At 54.7% G+C, this 18695-nt stretch overlaps 1 protein-coding gene across 3 annotated transcripts; it reads right to left on the bottom strand.

Annotated features, from left to right (window-relative positions):
- Positions 1 to 7552: 7552 nt before the first annotated feature.
- TAL1 (TAL bHLH transcription factor 1, erythroid differentiation factor) lies at positions 7553 to 17771 on the bottom strand. 3 transcript variants are annotated; one of them, XR_014618698.1, is made up of 5 exons: positions 17596 to 17771; positions 14523 to 14954; positions 13797 to 13888; positions 9456 to 10378; positions 7553 to 7952 (listed from the first exon to the last, which is right to left on the bottom strand). XR_014618698.1 is itself a non-coding variant. In XM_084291601.1 (5 exons), coding segments are annotated over exons 2-5 (945 nt in total). In that variant the 5' UTR covers positions 16241 to 16388; positions 17596 to 17771; the 3' UTR covers positions 9404 to 9959. The 3 variants fall into 3 exon arrangements, 2 of the variants coding, with proteins under 2 accessions (XP_084147727.1, XP_084147726.1); XM_084291601.1 differs by lacking the exon at positions 7553 to 7952 and adding an exon at positions 16239 to 16388 and having other exon boundaries at positions 9404 to 10378; XM_084291600.1 differs by lacking the exon at positions 7553 to 7952 and having other exon boundaries at positions 9404 to 10378.
- Positions 17772 to 18695: the final 924 nt, after the last annotated feature.

The raw sequence follows: 18695 nt of genomic DNA, 5'->3' as shown, positions 1-18695 counted from the left end.
CAGACCAGGCTGCTCAAAGCCCCATCCAGCCCAGCTTTGAACACTTCTGGTGATGGGCCATCCGCAGCTTCTCTGGGCAGCTGTTCCAGTGCCTCACCACCCTCATCACGAAACATTTCTCCCTTATATCCAATATAAATCTGCCTCCCTCCTCTCCCCAGCTGCCTGTTTGCCAGGATTCACCCTCTGAGAGCTCCTGGGCCAACAGAGCAAAGGAGGCTCAGTGCCTGCTGGGGCTCTGAAAACACATCCCCAATAACCTCATCCCTCCAAGCTGGAGACATTAGGCTAGGAAAACAACCACCCGATCTTCCATACTGCTGCTGGAAGGACACACATTATCGATTCCCCCTCGTCTTTGTGCACCCCTGATAATTTCAGAGCACTGCCACCGTGCTGCCGGGGCGGCTGATAGCCGGGATCCCACCACGAGGTGCTCAGGGAGGGAGAAGGGAGCTGGCTCGTGCTTGGATATTCCCTCCTGCCCCGCGATATCAAGTGGAATGAATAATTCACTATCTGATCATCTCTAATCTTCGTCCCATAAAATCGGCAGCAAGCTGGGAGGGTTTTTGAAGCCTCCAGCTGCATTGGCTGATAAGGCAGGAAAGATTGGAAACCCATAAAAATGATAATCTCAGGCTCCAGTGTAACTTGGTGGAAGGGTTTTCTCCTGTCCTTTCATTAAGGATGGATTTCGTGATCTTCCTTAAATAACAACAAGCCTCCTCACGAGGAATCTCCCATCTGACAACTGATTGCATCATCATTAGGAAATAGGAGGCCAATCAGCCAGGAAAAAGGAGCAGGACCGTGGGTTGTTGCCAGGGCCAAGTCCCCCAGAAATGGCACCTGCCTTTGTAAGCTGGGGGGAAACTGGATGATTGGAATTGGATTGAATTTCTGAGTACAGAAATGTATCCCTCAAAGGACACCTTCCCTCTTTCTTTGCCAGATGAAGAGGGAAGAGTGTAAACCTGTGCTCTCTCCCCAGGGCTCCCCAAAAGCTTTCCAACTTGCACAGTTTTGCAGCTGAGAGTGCCAGGCACCAGCCCCATGCCATGCTGCTGGCCACCACCCTGCCCATTGAGCAAAGCCCCATCCTCCATGTCCTGCACCTCCTCGGTGTGAAGAGAAACATCTCATCTCCTTTCGGCCTGGCTTGCACAGCAGCCCCCCTCCATCCCCAAATTCCAGGAGTCCGGCCACTGATGGGGAGAAGAGCAGAAAGAGAAAACCCAGCTCCTCGGCCATTCCCATGTCACTCGCAACCAAGATGACCAGGAGGAGAAGAAAGGAGTTGGCTGCCTCAGTGGGTGCGGATGGCTTCAGAAAATAATTATCCCTGATGCCAGACTGGGAGAAAATTAGAAGTGTAAACTATAATCAGATGTTAAGTTGCTTTTCTTCTGCTAATTGAAATAATGTTTTCTCTGCTACCCACCACTCTACCCCTTTCAGATGCTAATCCCTATCAAACACGGACTTACAATTACAAATTCATAGGCATCTTTCCCGGGAGCAGAAATTGCTTTGCCCTGTAACCTCTAAGAAGAGGTCTTAATAGGAATTCACGAGCAGTCTCTGGTAAAGCTTCATTAGCCGGAGAGAATAGACAAGGGCAAGTTGCAGTGCTCCCTAACCACTCTAGGGAAAAATTAATTTAAATTACTTTGTAAAGTAACAAGGCCAGATAATGTGTTTCCTTCTTGGATTATTGTTTTCTGACACCCTAATGCACTCGTAGATTAGGTTGCTTCTCCAGTTTTGATGGTGGTCCATACTAAGTTGTGGTGCCTGGCGAGCAGCACCCTTCAGGAGATCACCAGCCCCCGTAGCCAGAGTTGGGAGGGGACGAGGCGAAGGTCTGGCTGCTCCTCACCATGATCGGCGGCTGGGAAGCTGCTGGGGACACTGGGGCAGGCAGAAACCATCCCCAGGAGAACTTCAGTGCAGCTCAAGAGAGAAACCTGCCTGTTGAAGGGGATGCTTCGGTATTTCTCTGGCTGAAAACCAGTTCAGGTTGGTGGAAGGAGTCCTCCTGGATTTGGACAGCTCTCTGTTTGCTTCCAGGAGGCCAGATCCTGAGCAGTGTTGAGCCCCACGTTCCCAAGGGCTGGGCCAGCACAGGAAACCTCTGCCAGAAGCCAGCACTCGTCATACCCTGGGTACCCAGGATATCTGGGTCCTTTGCAGCTAAAAATGACAGCGCACTAAACTGTGTTAAAAATGACCCCTGCATCCAGGGGGACTTGTGATTTTTCCCACCCCAGCCCTTGCTGAGGCTCTCAAAAGTTTTACTTTTCTACTCCCAGCCCCAGGCAGGCCTTTCCCTGGAATGATCTTGATGCTGGCTCCCAGCCCTCCTCGCTGGCCGTGCCATTTTGTGTCTTTTCATGGAAATGTGCAGCGCGTGGGAGCGCCCAGCCAGGAGACGTGGGAAGATGCGGCGATAAGCGGCTTGGCAGAGGGGCAGCGATGCTCCTCGTCCCTCTGTGCCTGCAGAGAGACTTCGGTGGGTTATTAACCCGGGAGGCAGCGTGCAGAATAGGCCAGCCTGGTTAAATCGCCAGGGGATGCGGGGATAATTCAATAAAGACACAAAGGGTTCAAAGGGCCTTTCGGCAACCGGGGAGCAACAAACTGCGCTGATGGTCCAGGCTGATTAAATAGGTTCCCGACTGCCCCAGGAGTCCTAGGAGACCGGGCTGAAGCTGGGAAGATTTATGAGGAGCTACCTGAATTGGGGAGGGAAGATATTTGTTTTATTCCTGGCTTCTGACGGGGATTGCTGCCTTTTTTCAGATCAGAGGGAGAGGGCTAGAGAAATGTGCATCGAGACAGAGGGAGAGATAGCAGGGCAGATAGTGGGATGGATGGACAGACACACAACCCATCTGATCGTTTTCCCGTCTCCAGTTACCCTGGGGAAGATAGAGCATCCTTGAAACATGGGGTCCAAGCTGCCAGAGCCCTGCCAGCTGCCTCCAGCCCAATTCATTTCCCTCACCCTCCAGCAAAAGAAGCACATTTTCAGGTGGCATCTCCCTCCTCCTCCTTCCCAGCACCAGAGCCTCCTCCTGGCATCCGAAGGGAAAAAAAAATAACGGGGCCATCGGCAGCGAGCGAAACGCATCTAATAACCTCCACTTCTTTTCAACGAGCTCCAGTTGTTGCTCGACAAGTGTACTCCAACCCCGGCAAGTGCCAGACAAAAGCTCCCCTCTCCTCCTCCGTGTCTGCTGAACAGCCTCATTATTTCAGCAGCCCGCATCTGCTGGGTGGCAGCCGCGATTACCATAACACAGGGGCAGGATTTGGCCTGGCTGATCCACCCTGGGTTCTGCAGCAGGCAGGAGCATTTGGCTGGCTGCAAAATCAAGAAGGAAAAAAAAAAAAAAAATCAAACATGAAGTCAGTTTTCTGGCTGCGACCCAAGCAAACAGGTGCGGGTAGCGGAGATGGGGAAAATCACGTCACCTGCTCCCGGTGCTGGGAGCAGCCCTGCCCTCAAACGCAGCCCCGAAAGGGCTCAAGGACAAAAGGTGAAGGCTCCTGGGAGGTGCCTTGGCCCGGGATGGAGGAGAAGGGGTCATTTCCACGGCTGGGAGGGCGATTAATTAAAGTGGGTTAATAGCAGGGCATTGACACAGCCACTGCAGCTTCCACCTGGAAGCATGACAAGCCTTCACAGGGTGCTGCCAAAAGCACAGTGGAGAGGAGAGGAGGAGAAGGGAAGGGAAGAGAGAATAGGGAAGGAAAAAGGGAAGGGAAAGGGAAAGAAAAATGGAAAGGAAAAGAAAATGGAAGGGAAAGGAAAATGGGAAAAAAAAAAAAAAAAGGAAGGGAAAAACGGAATGGAAACGGGAAAATGGAGAATAGGAGAAATAGGAAAAAGGGAGAACAGTGGAAATAGGAAAAAGGGAAAATAGGGTAAATAGGGAAAAGGGAGAAGGGAAAATAGGAAAAAGGGAAAAGAAGGAAAAGGGAAAATAGGGAAAAGCAAAAATAAGATAAGGGGAAAGTAAGGTAAACAGGTAAAAGGGAAAATAGGGAAAATGGAAAATAAGAAAAATGGAAAATAAAGTAAATAGGTAAATGGGGTAATAGGATAAATAGGAAAAAGGGAAAGGGGAAAATAGGGAAAATATGGGGAAAAGGGAAAAGGGGATATAGGAAAAGGGAAAATAATAAGGAACAGGGGAAATGGGGGCAAAGGGAAAATAGGGAAAAAGAAAACGGGAAAATAAAAGGGTAAAGAAAAGGAGGGAAGAAAGCGGCAAGGGCAAAAAGAGGCAGGGGCAGGGGCCGGGAGGAGGCAGCCCGCAGGAGGAGCCCGCAGCCCCGTGCCGGCCCCGCAGCGCTCCCTGCCGGCCGCGGGGGTTTTGGGGGGGGGGGGGTGCGGCCGGGTTCGTCCCCTTGTTCCCAAAATGGGACATGGTGAGGGCTTGGCTGCTCCCTCTGGTTAATTATAGAGGGTCTATTTCTCGTTTCGGTGGGCTTCGGGCCAGCCCCGAGCAGCTCGGTGCCCCCCAGCCCCTCTGCACCCATAACATGGGGCAGACAGGGCAGTTTTGGGGCCCCCACTGGGGCTCCCAGTGCTCCTGTAGTGCTCCCACTGCTCCCAACACCGTGCAGGGCTGGACAGAGGGATGGGAGCAAAACTCTCTTGGACTCTCACAGCCCCAGCACAGCCCTAACCCTGGTCCCGGCACTTCAAAGTGCCCGAGCAGATTTCCCTGCGCTCCAGACGCTCCCTCCCATTTCCTGCTGGATTCCCGTCTCGCTCCCTTCGCCCGCATCAGCAAAACAGAGTGTAAAAATAGAGGCCGGGCTTCACCCAAACACAATAGTAAATTGTTCCCCGGAAAGGTCACTGGGGCGTCTCAGAATAGCTCCGGGAGCAAGGAAAATGAATGTGTGCAAGGGGGGATGAATCTGAAGGTGATGGCTGGACCCCCAATGTGAGGTCCCCCTGCGTGTCTTGGAGCATCCCCATCTATCCCCAGCCACCTCCAGCCTTTCTGGGGTTGGCCATCACCCTGAGCCTCATCCTGTATGGTGGAAACTCAGCAAACCCAAAGCAACGTTTAGGTGTAAAAGCGGAAAAACTGGGAAGCAAGCAGCAGGAGGAGAGGCATGAGAACCAGGGATGCAGAAAAGGGATGGGAGGAGGACAAACTTAATCGCTGCATATGCTGGGCTCATCTCCGAGCTGCCCGTGACAGCACCGTGTCCCCTGGGCACCTGTAGCCTTTGTGCAGCGGTGGGAACACCAGGGCCGAGCCTGTTGCCAGTGGGGCTGAGCCCCAGCAGCCCCGTGGGACGAGCAGTGCATTGAGCAGCCCCGCCGGCCATAAATTACTGCCTCCTCTTGTCGATGCCCGCAGTGATGAAGGGGTGAAGCTTTCTCATCGCCTGCACGGGTGGGAACGTGTGGGTCCTGACGTTCCTATGAGCATATTTTAATTGACAAACGTGGGAAGCCCCTTTATAAAGCAGGTGCTTGCTCTTTTTTTTTTTGGCGGTGCTGCTCCCACTTCGGGCTGCCCTGGTGCATGGCTTTTCCAGGAAGGCTGTAATTAAAACCAGATAACGAGGCTGGAAAATAAAAGCTCAAATTTTTGGTGACAAAAGGCACACATTTTCATGTTTCACTGGCTGTAAAAAGCATGACTCTCCCACCTTCTCTCTCAATTTTAATTCAATTTTATCTAACTGGTGCCACTTTCCCATCCTTTCTCTCTCCCCAGTTTCATCTGTGCCCCAGCCATCTCACGAGCGCAGCCTCAGGGGGATTTTCTGCCACTGGATGCCCACATGTCACGTTAGAAATGTGCCTGAGCACAATGCCTTTAAATGCTTTTGCTTCTGGTTTGTGAGGAAACCACTTTTTGCCTGAAAATTCCCCACAGCGTGAGGCAGACCAAAATCTCCATCGCTCCCAAAGCAGCGTGTAACCAGCTAGCTGCATCTGGTGGCCAAAGCAATGAGCCCCGGGCTCCTCCACGTGCCCCGACCAGCTGGGGGCAAAGTCACCCACAAAATCACCCCCATCTCTGCAGACATCATTTTTGTGCAAGACTGGGCCCTAAAAAATACAGAGGACAAAAGCAGCTTGTTTTCTTTTTTCTTATATTTGAACTCGTGTGACTGTGTGGTTCCAACACCAAACTCACGCAGGAGGTGGGGAGACCCCGGTCATTTTGGAAAATATTTGGAGTCAGGGCAGTGTTCACCACCACCTGCAAGGCAGGACTTTTGTATAACAAAAAATACGGATTGATGGAAAAAGAATTAAATTCTCCATCAGAAGACAGAAGCAAGAGCAGCTTTCAGAGAGGGTCCGTCAGGAGCGACACACATTGGCGAGTGGGCGGCATCACCCCCCAGCCCTTTCTGTAGAGCCCTGTGTTAAATGTATGTGTGCAGGGAGAGGTTTTAAACCCTCACCTTGAGCGTGTGTGTCCCAAATAAAACGTCGTGCTGCTGGCGAGGGCTGCGTGACCCAGCGGGCTGTTTTCATTTAAAAAAATAAGCAGAAGGCGGAGGTAGAGGGAGACCTGTCCTGGCGGCAAGAGGGAGGGAGCAGGCTGGGACGTGGGAGGGAGAGATAAACGGCGTGAGGGCTATCGGCTCCTTCCGGGACGGGGTTGACGCATCTGTGCAGCGGTGATGGGACGACAGCAGATAAACACCCTGCTGCAGCCCAACGCCCGTCCCGTGCCCACCACAGGGCTGTGCTGAGCCTGCCGGGCTTTGTAGCAGCTCGGCTCTGGGAGATGCTTTGGAAAAGTGAGGGATTCTCTAAAAGAGCACGTGGAAATAGTTTGTGACTCCAGAAGTCATGGAAATTCAGGCCAAGAAATACCAGCACTGGTTTTGTTCACCTGCTCCTTGTCACAGGAGTGGTGTTGGCCACAGCGCGCTGCAGCTGCACACACATCTTCAATGCACCAGGTAGCCCTATAAACATATATATATGATTAACGTCACCAGCTCACCAGCTTTTTAGCATTTCTGCACATGGCTGTGACAACCACTTCTTGTTTTTCTGTTTTGTTTTTATTTGTTTCTTTGAAAAAGAGGAATTGCTGTCACCGCCTATTAAGACACAGCCAAATGCTGCCAGGGGCTGAAAACAGCAGCATTGCCCCCAGCAGCCCCAGCCCCAAAAGAGGGGCAAGGCCACCAGCTGGGGACTTTGGGGGACTTGCAAATAACTCACAGCAGTCCTGCTGCGCCCGCTCGGCCCGCGGCAGGGGATTGCTCCACAGCGCGTCTTCCTTCCTGCCGCCTGCCCCGGCCTCCCGCCCTGTCAGGACGGGTAAATTGTTTTGCAAGGGCTTTGCTGGCCACAGATGGCTTTTGGTGGCCGGGCATGGGCTGTCCTGTAGCACACGGAGCTAAAATACCGGTGGGTGAGAGCAAGGAGAGGGGAGAGAGGAGAGCGAGTGGAGGCTGCTTTGTAAAACTTTATTTAGAAATATTCTCGATATATTCATTATATATATATATTTATATATACAGACACATTACAACAAATGTGTTTTCTAAATAGCACATCCACAGTGGGTTGAGAATCAGGGTACCAGGTCTGGTCACTTCGTTTCTGCAGAAAAAATGCAGAAACCCAAGGGGAGGGCGGCAGAGAGAGGGACGGGGCTGGAAGAAAAATTATGGCAAGGAGAGAATTCAATCACACGGTACGACATTGACCCAAAGTGCCGTCTCGAACAGAAACGTGGCGATGTTCCACACACCAAGACATGAAGCAGGCAGGAGGGGAGGTGGGTGGAGGAAATGTACCATTCAAATCACAATTAAAGTACGACTGTACATACCCCGGGAGGACTACGGCGCGCCCTGCTACGAGGCTGGAGGCAGGCGTGCGTGCGGGTGGGTGTGCGTGCGGGTGGCGAGGAGGTTGTACCATTCTGTCAACTGTTCAGCTACCAAAAAGGGAGGGAAAAAATAAAATAAAATTGTGGGGAATGAGGAATTTCGGAGTGTCGGTGATTTTTCTTGCAGTGGTTCAATAAAAAGTAAGACCCGGGGTTATTTCAAAGGCTGAAAACTGAGAACTGCTTGACCCGTGTGACAGCATCCCTCTCCCTTCCCGGGGGGCCAGTGCTGGTGGCAGTGTCCCAGGAGACACTTGCCAGCCCCTGGGCCCCCTGCCCATCCCCACTGCCCTCCTCTCCTGCCCCAGTACCAGGGACACCGGTAACCGCTCAGCATCGCTCCAGCACCCCCTGGCATGGGTGGTCTGGACCCCAGAGGGCATTTTCCTCTTTTTCCCCAATATACAACGTGGGAAGCTGCCAATTTCTGAGGATTTGGGGCTATGCTGGAAACCCCTGTTTGAGCTTGGAGCCCTTGATGGGGAACACATCCCACTTAACGCGCTTGCCCCACGGTGGGAAAAGTCAGCCTGATGCTTATTATTTACAAAAAGACCCTAAAAACAAGTGAGGATAGAAACAACCAGGCTACAACGTGAGCATGCTGACAGGCACACGCACAAATCCTGTGTTCCCTTGTACCTCAGCACCTCTGAGAAGGAATTAGTGTGATAGAAAGCATCCCCGCTCAGAGGGCTGTTTCCCTTACAGAGGATGTGTGTTTTTTATGGTAATGTGGCAATTTCTGGGCCTTGGAGCACAGGGAGAGATTGGGCTGAGAGGGGGGCACCCCGCAGCACCGGTGCCTGGCCTCTGCTTCCCAAACACCCACCCGGGGCAGGGATCAGAAGATTGGGTCCATCACGACCCTCAGTTATGCGGCCACCTAAGTACTTGGGATGGAGGCTAACCCCAATGGTGCTGTTAGCACTCACCCTATGCAAGGAAATTTGGGGAGGCTGAGGCCTCCTAACAGCCTCACCCAGGCAAGGGCCTCCTAATGCCTCCTTGTGCCCAGCCTGTAGGCACTGGCATGGGCGCACGACCATCACTTTCACACAACAAAACCAAAAAAATTCAAAGCATACCACCAAAACCCTTTTACAACCCTATGTACACGCACGCTGCTGGTGCATCATTGATTCCCTTGGCTTTTTTCAATCCAAAAAAGTCCCTGGTTCAATGGGAGGCGACGTTTTCTCTCCTTACCAATCCTGACATTCATCTTCCTCGAGATGAGCTCTGCCCTACAGACAGCGCCGGGGAAGCTCAAGGAGACCACCTCGGGACCTCGCCTGCTGCGTTACCAGCACAGGGATTGGGGACGCGGAGGGCGGTGGAGAGCAGAGAACACCCATGTACCTTTTGTTCAGTGGACACTGCGTGACGGCATTAAACAGAAGTAATCCCACGTCATAAATACAACACCCCAAACAATCCAGAGCTGGGCAGAAGGGAAAGGAAGAGGAAAAAAAAAATAAAAAGAAGAAGAGGAGAAAAAGAAAAAGTCTCAATCCTTTTAATAGTTCTTTTGCTGAGGGCATTTTTCACCTCTTTAAAAAGGTACAGTCAAAAGCTCTCGGACAAGAGGCCCCGGTGGCCCTGGCTCTGAGAAGCCACACGCGCTCCTGGGGAAAGGCAGCAGTGCCCACAGCTCCCTGCGGCCTCCAGTGCCACGTCCATGGCCTCGGCTGGAGAGAAAGAGGAGTTCGGTGTCTCCTGGCCCAGCTGGGTGACTGCTTCAGTGGCCATCAAGCAGTCTGAAAAACCCTCGAAGTGCCGGAGAGGCGCTGGCTGCGCCGCCCTCCCCTCCTCAGAGTCACGCCGTGAGCGATATGTACAATGAAGACGACTTCAAAGCTTTTCTTCTTCGTACGGTCCCGTACCTAAACGCCGAGCGTCCGTCCCGTCGGGTCTTGCTCTCGGCCAACGCGCCGCCCGCCCCGTCCTGGGCCGGGAGGACGGGGAGCCCGAGCCCCGGGGCAGAGCGTCCCAAAATCCCACCCGCCCGGGTCTCGCCTGCCCCTTCGCGCTCGGGGAGCGCCGTGGGGGTCATCACCGCTGCGCGTTGCCTTCTACGGGGAGGATGGCGTGGTGCAGGCCCCGCGTGTGCTTCGAGTCCAGCGCCTCGTGCTCTTCCGTGAAGCTGTCCGGGCTCGCCGCGCCATCTAAAGAGCTCCCACAGCTGGAGTTAGGAGACAACATATCCTGCAGGAGGTCTTCCTGGACTATCCCCGAGTCTTTGTTCCCTTTGCCCCTTTGGTTTCCTTCTTCCTCCTGGTCGTTGAGCAGCTTGGCCAGGAAGTTGATGTATTTCATGGCCAGGCGCAGGATCTCGTTCTTGCTCAGCTTTTTGTCGGGCGGGTGAGTGGGGATGAGCTTGCGGAGCTCGGCGAAGGCTCCGTTCACGTTCTGCTGCCTCCACCTCTCCCGGCTGTTGGTAAAGATGCGGCGAACCACTTTCGTGTGAGGACCTGCAATTGCAACGGTGCACAGTTAGGACTGACCCTTACCAAGTCATTAAATACTTCAGAGAGTAAGCTGCTGTTTCCCAAATTAACCAATTTATTTTAGTCACGTTGGCAAGGCAGCGAGGCAGGAGTTTCCAGCTAACTGGAAGCTACCTGAGGAGGCACAATAGCCATAATTTTGTTCGGTCCAGTGGAAGGGAAAAGTTGAGTAGCATCTTTTTAGATGCCTTCTGAGATGCCTAAATTTAGCTCTCCAAGGAGAAAGGCTCAGGCCATGACCTGTGCAGAAAGCTAGTGTATTTTTAGGGTATTTCAGTAACAAAAAAGTCCTAGTAAGAGGCTAAGTCACCAGATGGTTTTATTTTCCATCTCAAAAGTCTCTTAAGGACACACCAGTGGGACAGAGGGATCTGCAGGAGCAGAGGCTTTAACAGGACTAAGACCCAGAGATTTCCCTCCTGCCCCTGATGCCACCAGGACCAAGGGCTGGCAGTGACCATGGAGCTGCCACCAGCCCCCCAGCTGGTTCATGCGGTGGGGTGGCAGGATTCGACCCAATGTCATGCAGGGTGAAAGCAGTGCCCTTGCTGCAAGGGTGACTATGGGTGGAGGATGAAGTTTTACAGCTGACCCGAGGACCACCTGCTGTCTCTGCACCACAGGGCAAGGGCTCCCTATCAGGCACTAATTGGAGAAGGGACCCTCGATCACCAGGGGTGTCCATTTGGCTCAGTTACATGTGAATTTCACTGCCATATTCCTGAAGGAACATGTAGCACAGGATGGATGCCCAAAATGTCAGTTCTCCTTTCAGCTCATCAGGGTAATTCCTGCTGGCATGACCTAGGCATTGCTAGGGGAAACCCAGAGCAAAAATCAGCCCAACAGTACGGTCCTACAGGAGTAGCAATGCCGTAACGCATTATATATATATATAGTGCATTATATATATATAATGTAACAAACTATGGAAGAAAGACCATGGCAGAAGCCACTGTAGGAGTAGGAAGCATGACAGACAAAGAAAACCATCCCGAAGTATGAAGCAAAGGCTTGCAAACAACCCATATCGATGGCCGTGCCCTAAGGTCTCTGCCCTGTAGCCCTGTGAGACACTTGCCATGAGTCACACGAAATGCTCCTGGTCATAGGGTCTGCATGGGGACACTCATTCAAGGAGGCTAAAGCTGTTGGCTTCTGCAGCATGTGGGCACCCAAAGGACTCCCTGCCCCTTGCTGCCTGCTCAGGAGGAGCAGGGAAGTCCCCACAGACCGCAGAGGCAGGCAGCAGGGAGAAACTCATCTCCAGCTGCTAAGATCCCAGTCTCATGCCTTAGTAAAGCCAATTTTCCCCTCTCAAGCAGCACGTAAATGCCTTTCAAATGAATTAACGTGCAACAGCTCAGGGAAGGGAGAAGTCTCTCACCCTCTGTGCCCCAGGGTGATGGGGAAGGTGGTGGGGACTGAGGGGACCTCAACCACCTGCAGCACCCAGCCCTGCTGGAGAACATGCTGCCATCTCCTATAGGGGTGCAACAACTCCTACACTACAACGCTCTTCCCAGACAAAACCAAGCAAACAGCCTTGCATCTAGAAGGAGATTCAGCTTAAAATCTTTTTAGGAACATAGAGTATGAGAAAAAAATAATGTGGATAATGTTAATTTTCAAAAAGTCTCATTCTTCACAGGCACCAAACCTGCATTCTCATTCACTGAAGGCTGCCTGCTAAGAGGCTCCTGTTCCTAAAATTTTGAAGTGAGACAGAAAGCCATCTTCATTTCATCTGGAGGCACTCAAAACAAGCTCAAGACTCTAACATAAATTCTGGCACCACCACAATTTTTGATCCCACATCAAGGCCAGTAACTGAATTAAACACGTACTTTAAAAGGAGCCCAGGCTTTGGTCAAAGCGTGTCAAGCAATGCAGAAATTTAAAATGCCCCATAGCTGTAATAAAATGGAAGAGATTCATTTCTCATGAAGGAGCTCGCCTCATAATTAATCCAAGCGGTTGGCTGAGAATTTCTGCCTGGATTTTGTTCCAATTGATTGATCGATGCTTTTTTAATTGCAATTACAAATCTGAGGAAAAAAAAATGGCAGAAAGATGAGCTTCCAAAGCTACAGAATATTCTCACAGATAGGGCTTTTTTTTACATTTATGCCTCTAGATCTGTTTTGTAAGAGTGGCACAGTCACTGCACGCTGCTGTCCCCATTCCCCATACGCTCAGCACCAAAACCTCCTTGCTGCAAATCCATGAGCCAGAATTTGCAGGATCAGGCCCAAACTACAGACCTGCATTACCTGGTGAGCACAGAGTCAACAACTTGGTTACAACCAAACATCTCTGCAGTCCCTAACACCTAATTTAATAATGGCACCGGAGGGCGAAGCAGGCACCAGGATGTGAGGGACCTCGCCGCAAGCACTCAGCCTCTGCCCAAACCCAACAAAATGAGGTTGTGGTGCGGGGCTGAGCCACCTGGGGACACAGCTCCTGCACCAGGATGGATGGACTGAATGTGCTGGACAGGTGGAAGAGGAAGGAAAGCTGGAAGGGGACAGAAGCAGCAATGAATGCAGATAACGCAGCGAACCCATCATTCTGCGCTGTGTCATTTTAGAGCGATGTGGATTATGATTTGTCTGATTTGGGATTGGGAAGAAGGGGACAGGGAGCTGGAGGGAAGGATGGCGAATTGTCCATCGGCTGACACACAGCATTTACATTTGCTAGGGAGAAGGCGACCCGCAGGCAGGTGGATGTGTCAGCCTCGCACACCCAGTCGGTTTGTGCAAGCATCCTTGTGTGCGTGCATCCTCCTGCTCCACGCGGGCTACTGCAAGCCCTGCTGGCTGCCCAGCCCAGGTGGCCAAATCCTGCCCTGCCTTTCCCTTGCCACCTTCCCCCCCAGCACAAAGGGGATCCCCGCAGGAAGGACCCCCCAGGACCGGGCAGGGGACCGCAGTGGACTGCAGCACGGTGCCGGCAGCTGCGGGATGATTGCGGTGCTGATCCTGCGCCCCTTACCCCTCTGCTCCCCGGCAATTTGGGGGCAGCTCAGACCTTGCTGAGCTCTGCCTTTTGAAGGCTGGTGGCTGACAGGCTTTGCACGCAGAGCCGGGCACTGCGCTGGCCCGATCCGGCCCCCGCGCTCCAACAAAGACGAGCACAGCGGCTCCCTTCGGACTGAATCTCAAAGCCATCTGCGGGGCAGGGGGGTAATTAGGCAGGGTAATTAACCACAGGCTGGACCTCTCTGCTGAATGAAACCCCCACGGCACACGCTGCTGCTGGGTCACCAGCCCCGGACTCTGCGCGGAGCCTTACCCGGGGCAGGGGGCACCCTGCAGGGGATCCCCCCCCGTCCAGCCGCTGCCCCCCAGCCAGGAGCGGCCCCCCCGGTGCTCACCGTCGGTGATCTCCATCTCGTAGGGCGAGGGCCTCCTCTTCACCCGGTTGCCGCCGTACATGGAGAAGGAGTCGGGCTCGCCGAAAAACCCGCTGCAAACGAGAAGCAGAGGAGGCGGTGAGAGAAACCAGCAGCTCCCGGCTCCCGGGGGATGCCCGAGGCTCACGAAGCCCAGCCCGGGGCGTGAGGAGGGAGGAAGGGGCTGCACGGAGCTGGGACACGCAGCCGGGCCGGGCAGAGGGGTCGCTGGTCACAACCCCCCCAGCAGCCGGCGCCGTACGCCCCGTCGGGGCGCACCCGCGTGTCGCCGAGTCGCACGGAGGGGGGAAGGGGGCTCCCCTCCGGCCCCACAGCCCTGGGACCAGTCTCTGTACCCCGCATTTATCCCCGGGGGGCACCCCAGTTCTTGAAAGCATTTATCAGACCCTTTTCCTCCCCCCCCGCAAAACCGCCCGAATGGCTGCTCTGCCTGCGGTATTTCTGCCGTGGATTTTTTTTTGCTGTTTTCTAGGAACGACAGTTTTTCGTTTAGATTTTTTTTTTCTCCCCTCTTTCTTGCGAAGTTACCAGCAGGCAAACCCGCGATGACTAAGCCGAGCCCCCCCCTTCCCTTTCTCCATCCCTCCCTCTCTCCCCAGCTCCGGGGGGCTCCCCTGGGGGAACCGCTGCGTGGGACACCCCAAAAAAGAGAAATAGGGGCGCAAGCAGGGTGGGGGGGGCACGAACCTGCCGATGGCTCCCAGCGGCTGCCCCAGGTTGTAGAGCATGGCCCTGCCGGGGGGCTGCAGGGGGAGCGCGGGGGGGCTCAGCTGCACCATGCGGGCTTCGCAGGCGGCTTCGGCGGCTCGGCACGGCTCGGAGCCCGGAGCTCTCTGCATCGCCTCCCCCGCCGCCTCCCGGCTTTTTATGTCCAGGGAGCCCCCCCGGCGCACCAGCTCGATGACGGGCACGGCGGCGGCGGCGGGGGGCCCGGGGGAGGGCCGGCCCGCCTCCTTGGCCGCCCCATTGAGCAGCAGCTGGGGCTCCGGCGGCGCCTCCATGCCCCCCCGGCTGCCGTCGGGCTCGGTCGTGGGCTCCGCTTCCGAGTCGTGCCGCCGGGGGGGGCGGGCATCGCGGGGGTCACTGGGGGGCGGCGGGGCGGGCGGCCTGTCCATCGTCCTGCGGGGAGAGGCGGCGGTGAGAGAGGCCCCTTGGGGAGGGGAGTAGAGGAAAATGGGGGGGACCGGGGGAAAAAGGAGGGGCAAAGGGGGAAAGGAGGGGGGCTAGGGAAAAAGGGAGGGAGGCGAGGGAAAAAAATAAATTAGGGTCAAGGGAAAAAAGGAGTGGGGCAAGGGGAAAGGAGGGGCACAAGGGGGAAGGGAAAAATGGGGGGAAAAGGGGAAAAAGGGGGGTCCCCTAATCCCGCCCCGACGGCGCGCAAGGATGCTGCGCTCTGACGTCACGGAGCGCCCCGGCCCCACGCAGCGATGCATGGCTCTGACGTCACGGAGCGCCCCGGCCCCGCACACACCCCAAGACCCCCCTTTTGCCCCCCAAAAACCCCATAATCGGGGGTATCGTTCTGCCCCCTCCCCCGCCTCGCAGACCCGCTCCGTGCCGCGCGGAGGGGGCCCCGCCCGGGGCGGGAGGGGCGCAGGATTTGGGGAGCTGCGCGGCCAAAACGGGCGGTGTGAGGTTCGCTCCCCCCATTTTGGGGGGATTTCTGCCTTTTTTGGGGGATTTCTGCCCGCAGGGTCTGCCACTAGGGCCGGACACACCGCGGCCCGGCCTGCACGGCGACATCTCCTTATTTATTTTATTTTTTCCCGTCTCTCTGTATTATTATTATTTTTTTTAATAATCGTTCATTTTGAAGACGGAAACAAAGCTGGCGTGGCGATTTGGGGGGGGGAGCGGGTTAAGGGCAGGCAGCGGGGAGCGAATCCCCCCTGGCCGGGGAGGCAGGAAGGAGGAAGGGGCCAGGCGCCCTGCGAGGCGCTGCCTTCCCCCCCCCGGCATTGTCTGCTGCCGCCCCTCCAACGACTCCTGTCGCGACAGGGCACCCCGAGCCGAGGGCGGGGAGCCATATCGCGACCGGTTCCGCGCTGCTTCGCCCCCATACACCCTCCTCGTTGTTTTGTTTTGTTTTTTTTTTTTTCCCCCCATAAATAACGGGTTTCGCCGAGCTGCGGCACCGCGCGTCCCGTCCCCGACCTTCTTGCAGCTTTGGCGTGGGGCATTATTTTTTTTTTTTTTTCCGTTTCCTTTGGGCTGATTCAACCCCAATTGAGAGAGAAAACATTATTTTTTTCCCTCCATATCTCTCCATCTCCAAAAAAAATAAAAATAAATATCAACCCAAAGCACGAGCTTTCTGCCTTCCCTCCAGCCCCCTCCCCGCCAGCCCTCTCGAAAGAAAATCTAATTGCCGATTCCGATATTGTATGGGAAGAGATTACTCACATGTGTCATATTTAAGTAGGGACACCGCAAGTCTCTCCTGTTTCAACAAAAGCGCTCTCGGTGTCAGGCTGAATTTACTCCTCCCACCTCAAGGTACTTACGACTTTACAGAGAGGAAGGACACCCGCATCGGGATAAAACTGCTAAATCCTGGGAGGAAGAGAAAGGAGGGGGGGGGGGGGGGGGGAGAAAAAAAGGAGAGGGTGGATCTCGTGGGGTCGGGGAGAGCCGGAGCCCGGTGGGGAGAGGGGTGCAGGGAGGGGACGGCACCCCCGGGCGGGCACCCGCAGCCGGCCTCGGCGGGGAAAAATAAGAAATAGAAATAAGAAAAATAAAATAGGTGTAATATAAAAACGGAGGAAAAATCAGCACGATATTTGGGATGAATTGGGTGGGTTTTGGGACACGTTAAGAGCCCGGTTTCCCTGGGAGGAAATCCCAAACGGGGCCGGGGGTGGTTTTATGCCCGTGGGCTCGCAAGGAGCGGCGGGTGGCAGGTGCGGGGGGACAGGGACCGGGAGCGGGATGGGGACAGGGACCGGGATGGGGACCGGGAGAGGCCGCGCTGCCCGCCCGGCCCCGCTGCGGATCAACAGGAAGGCGAGCGCCGTTCCCCCCCCCGGCACCGGGATGGCGAGCAGGGAGCTTTTCCTTTCGTTAAGCAACGAAATAAAGCCAGCCCGGCGGCCTCGCCTCCCGTTTTCGTCAAAAACGAAATCAGAAACAAAACGATAAATAAAGAAAAATTAAAAATGACAGTAAAAAAATCCGGCGTTTTGCGTTCGTTGGGGTGGAATTGCATCGAGAAAATGGAGCCGGGCGGGGGGGGGGCATTAATTCCCCGCCCGCTCGTTTCTGCTCTTCAAACTCCTTTTGTTTTCCAGCCGCGGATCGGCAGGAAATTTCCAGCCCCAAAACGCACCTCTCCCTTTACCCTTTTTGGGAGAAATCACCCCAAAACGGTGGGGGAAAAGGGAACGGGGTGGTGTGGGGGGAAAAAGGCCCCATCCGTCGGCCGGGCCCCCCCAGAGAGCCCGGGGGGCAGCGGGCCCGGGGGGTGCGGAGCCCCCGCTCCTTGCTGCAGCAGCCTGGGGGGCGCGGGGGGCTCGCACCCCAATTTCACAGGGAAGGCTGCTGCCCTCCTCACCCACCCGCATCAAAGAAGAACAAAACGATTAAAAAAAATAAATACACACAACCGCGGAAAAGCCGAGCTTTTCTTTTTTTTTTTCCTCCCCCCTCGCCTGTCCCTAGCACGGTGCAGAAGCCCCCGAGCACCCCACAAATAAATCCAAACCCCCAAAACCTTCCCAAGCAGCCCCGGCCCGGCTGTAGGGCCGGATCCCTCCCCACTCACCATTTGCTTTTCATTGGGAAAAGTGAGTGGAGCCATTTTGTGGCCTACGCGGCGCGGCTATATTTGTAGTAAGTGTTGGGTGGCTTCAGCTGGGTAGGCTCTAATTCCACATCACGTCCAGTTTCCTATTTAGTATGGAGAGCGGAACACTACTGCAATGTGGCCGAGAGAGATAAAACCCCAGCAGTGGCCCGCCTGCCCTGATAAGCTTCTAAACCCATTATTTATGAAATGATTCATTATTATTTGGCAATTTTATCGAAGGAAAGCGGAAAATTATTGCAGGGATATGCATAGGAATAACTCCGGAATGCATGCCTTCTAGCTTTTTATGTGTGTGTGCTTAGATGCTCTTAAAAAGACACTGGGAGGAAAAAAAAAAAAAAAAAAAAAAAAAGGAGTAATAAAAAATTGCACTGTGCCTGCCCGCATCTGAATAGCAATTCTTTATTTTAGTCCTCTTGGAGGTTATTATGCCCCTGCATTTTTTTTTTTTTTTTGATTAAATATGGAACACCTACTCCGTTCTTAATTAAATTTAATGAGCCAAAATAAATTGTTGGAGATGCTGAGAGAGAGAGAGGGAAGGGGTGTGGGCTGCTCTGGGACAAGAGGAGGTAAATAAAGCACGCGGAGAGGAGACGTTTTGGAGAGCAGTGGCCCCGTCCCCACCTTCCTCCCCTCCGTGCCTTGGCTAAAATTGGGGCCGGCTCCTTCTTAATGCTGGGGGATGGGGATGGGGAAGCCGCGGGGAGCTCGGCCTTGGGAAATTTGGGATGCGAGCGGCGGGGATTTGTGCCAAGCCCCGAGGAGAAGGGCTCGGGGAAGGGGGGAAGGAGCCCCGGGGGTGCGCGGGGCTCGGCACCGGCAGCGCGCCCCGTCGGGGACGGGCGGCTCTCCATGCGCTGGGGGAAGCGGGCGGCGGAAAATCAACGAAATCGCTGAAAATGAGGAACGGGGGGGCCGGGACCGGGGACGGAGGCGTAACGGGAAGGGCCCCGATCCTTTCTGCGGGGACCCCGGGGCCGGAGCCCGGAGCGGCCGCACCTGCCGGGGGGCGGCGGGGGCCGGGGGGCGGTGGGGTCGCTATTGTGTGCCCG

Source organism: Netta rufina, assembly GCF_964035555.1.
Source record: "Netta rufina genome assembly, chromosome: 8".
Classification (NCBI taxonomy): domain Eukaryota; kingdom Metazoa; phylum Chordata; class Aves; order Anseriformes; family Anatidae; genus Netta; species Netta rufina.
This window is presented reverse-complemented; position numbering and strand designations above follow the sequence as displayed.

Bases quoted from the DNA above. Each gene is read 5' to 3' on its own strand.
- TAL1 (XM_084291600.1), bottom strand. The intron at 13,889-14,522 runs GTTCGTGCCCCC...TCTCGTTTGCAG, and splicing joins CCGCTGGGAGCCATCGGCAG to CGGGTTTTTCGGCGAGCCCG. The intron at 10,379-13,796 runs GTGAGCACCGGG...TTGCAATTGCAG, and splicing joins CGAGATGGAGATCACCGACG to GTCCTCACACGAAAGTGGTT.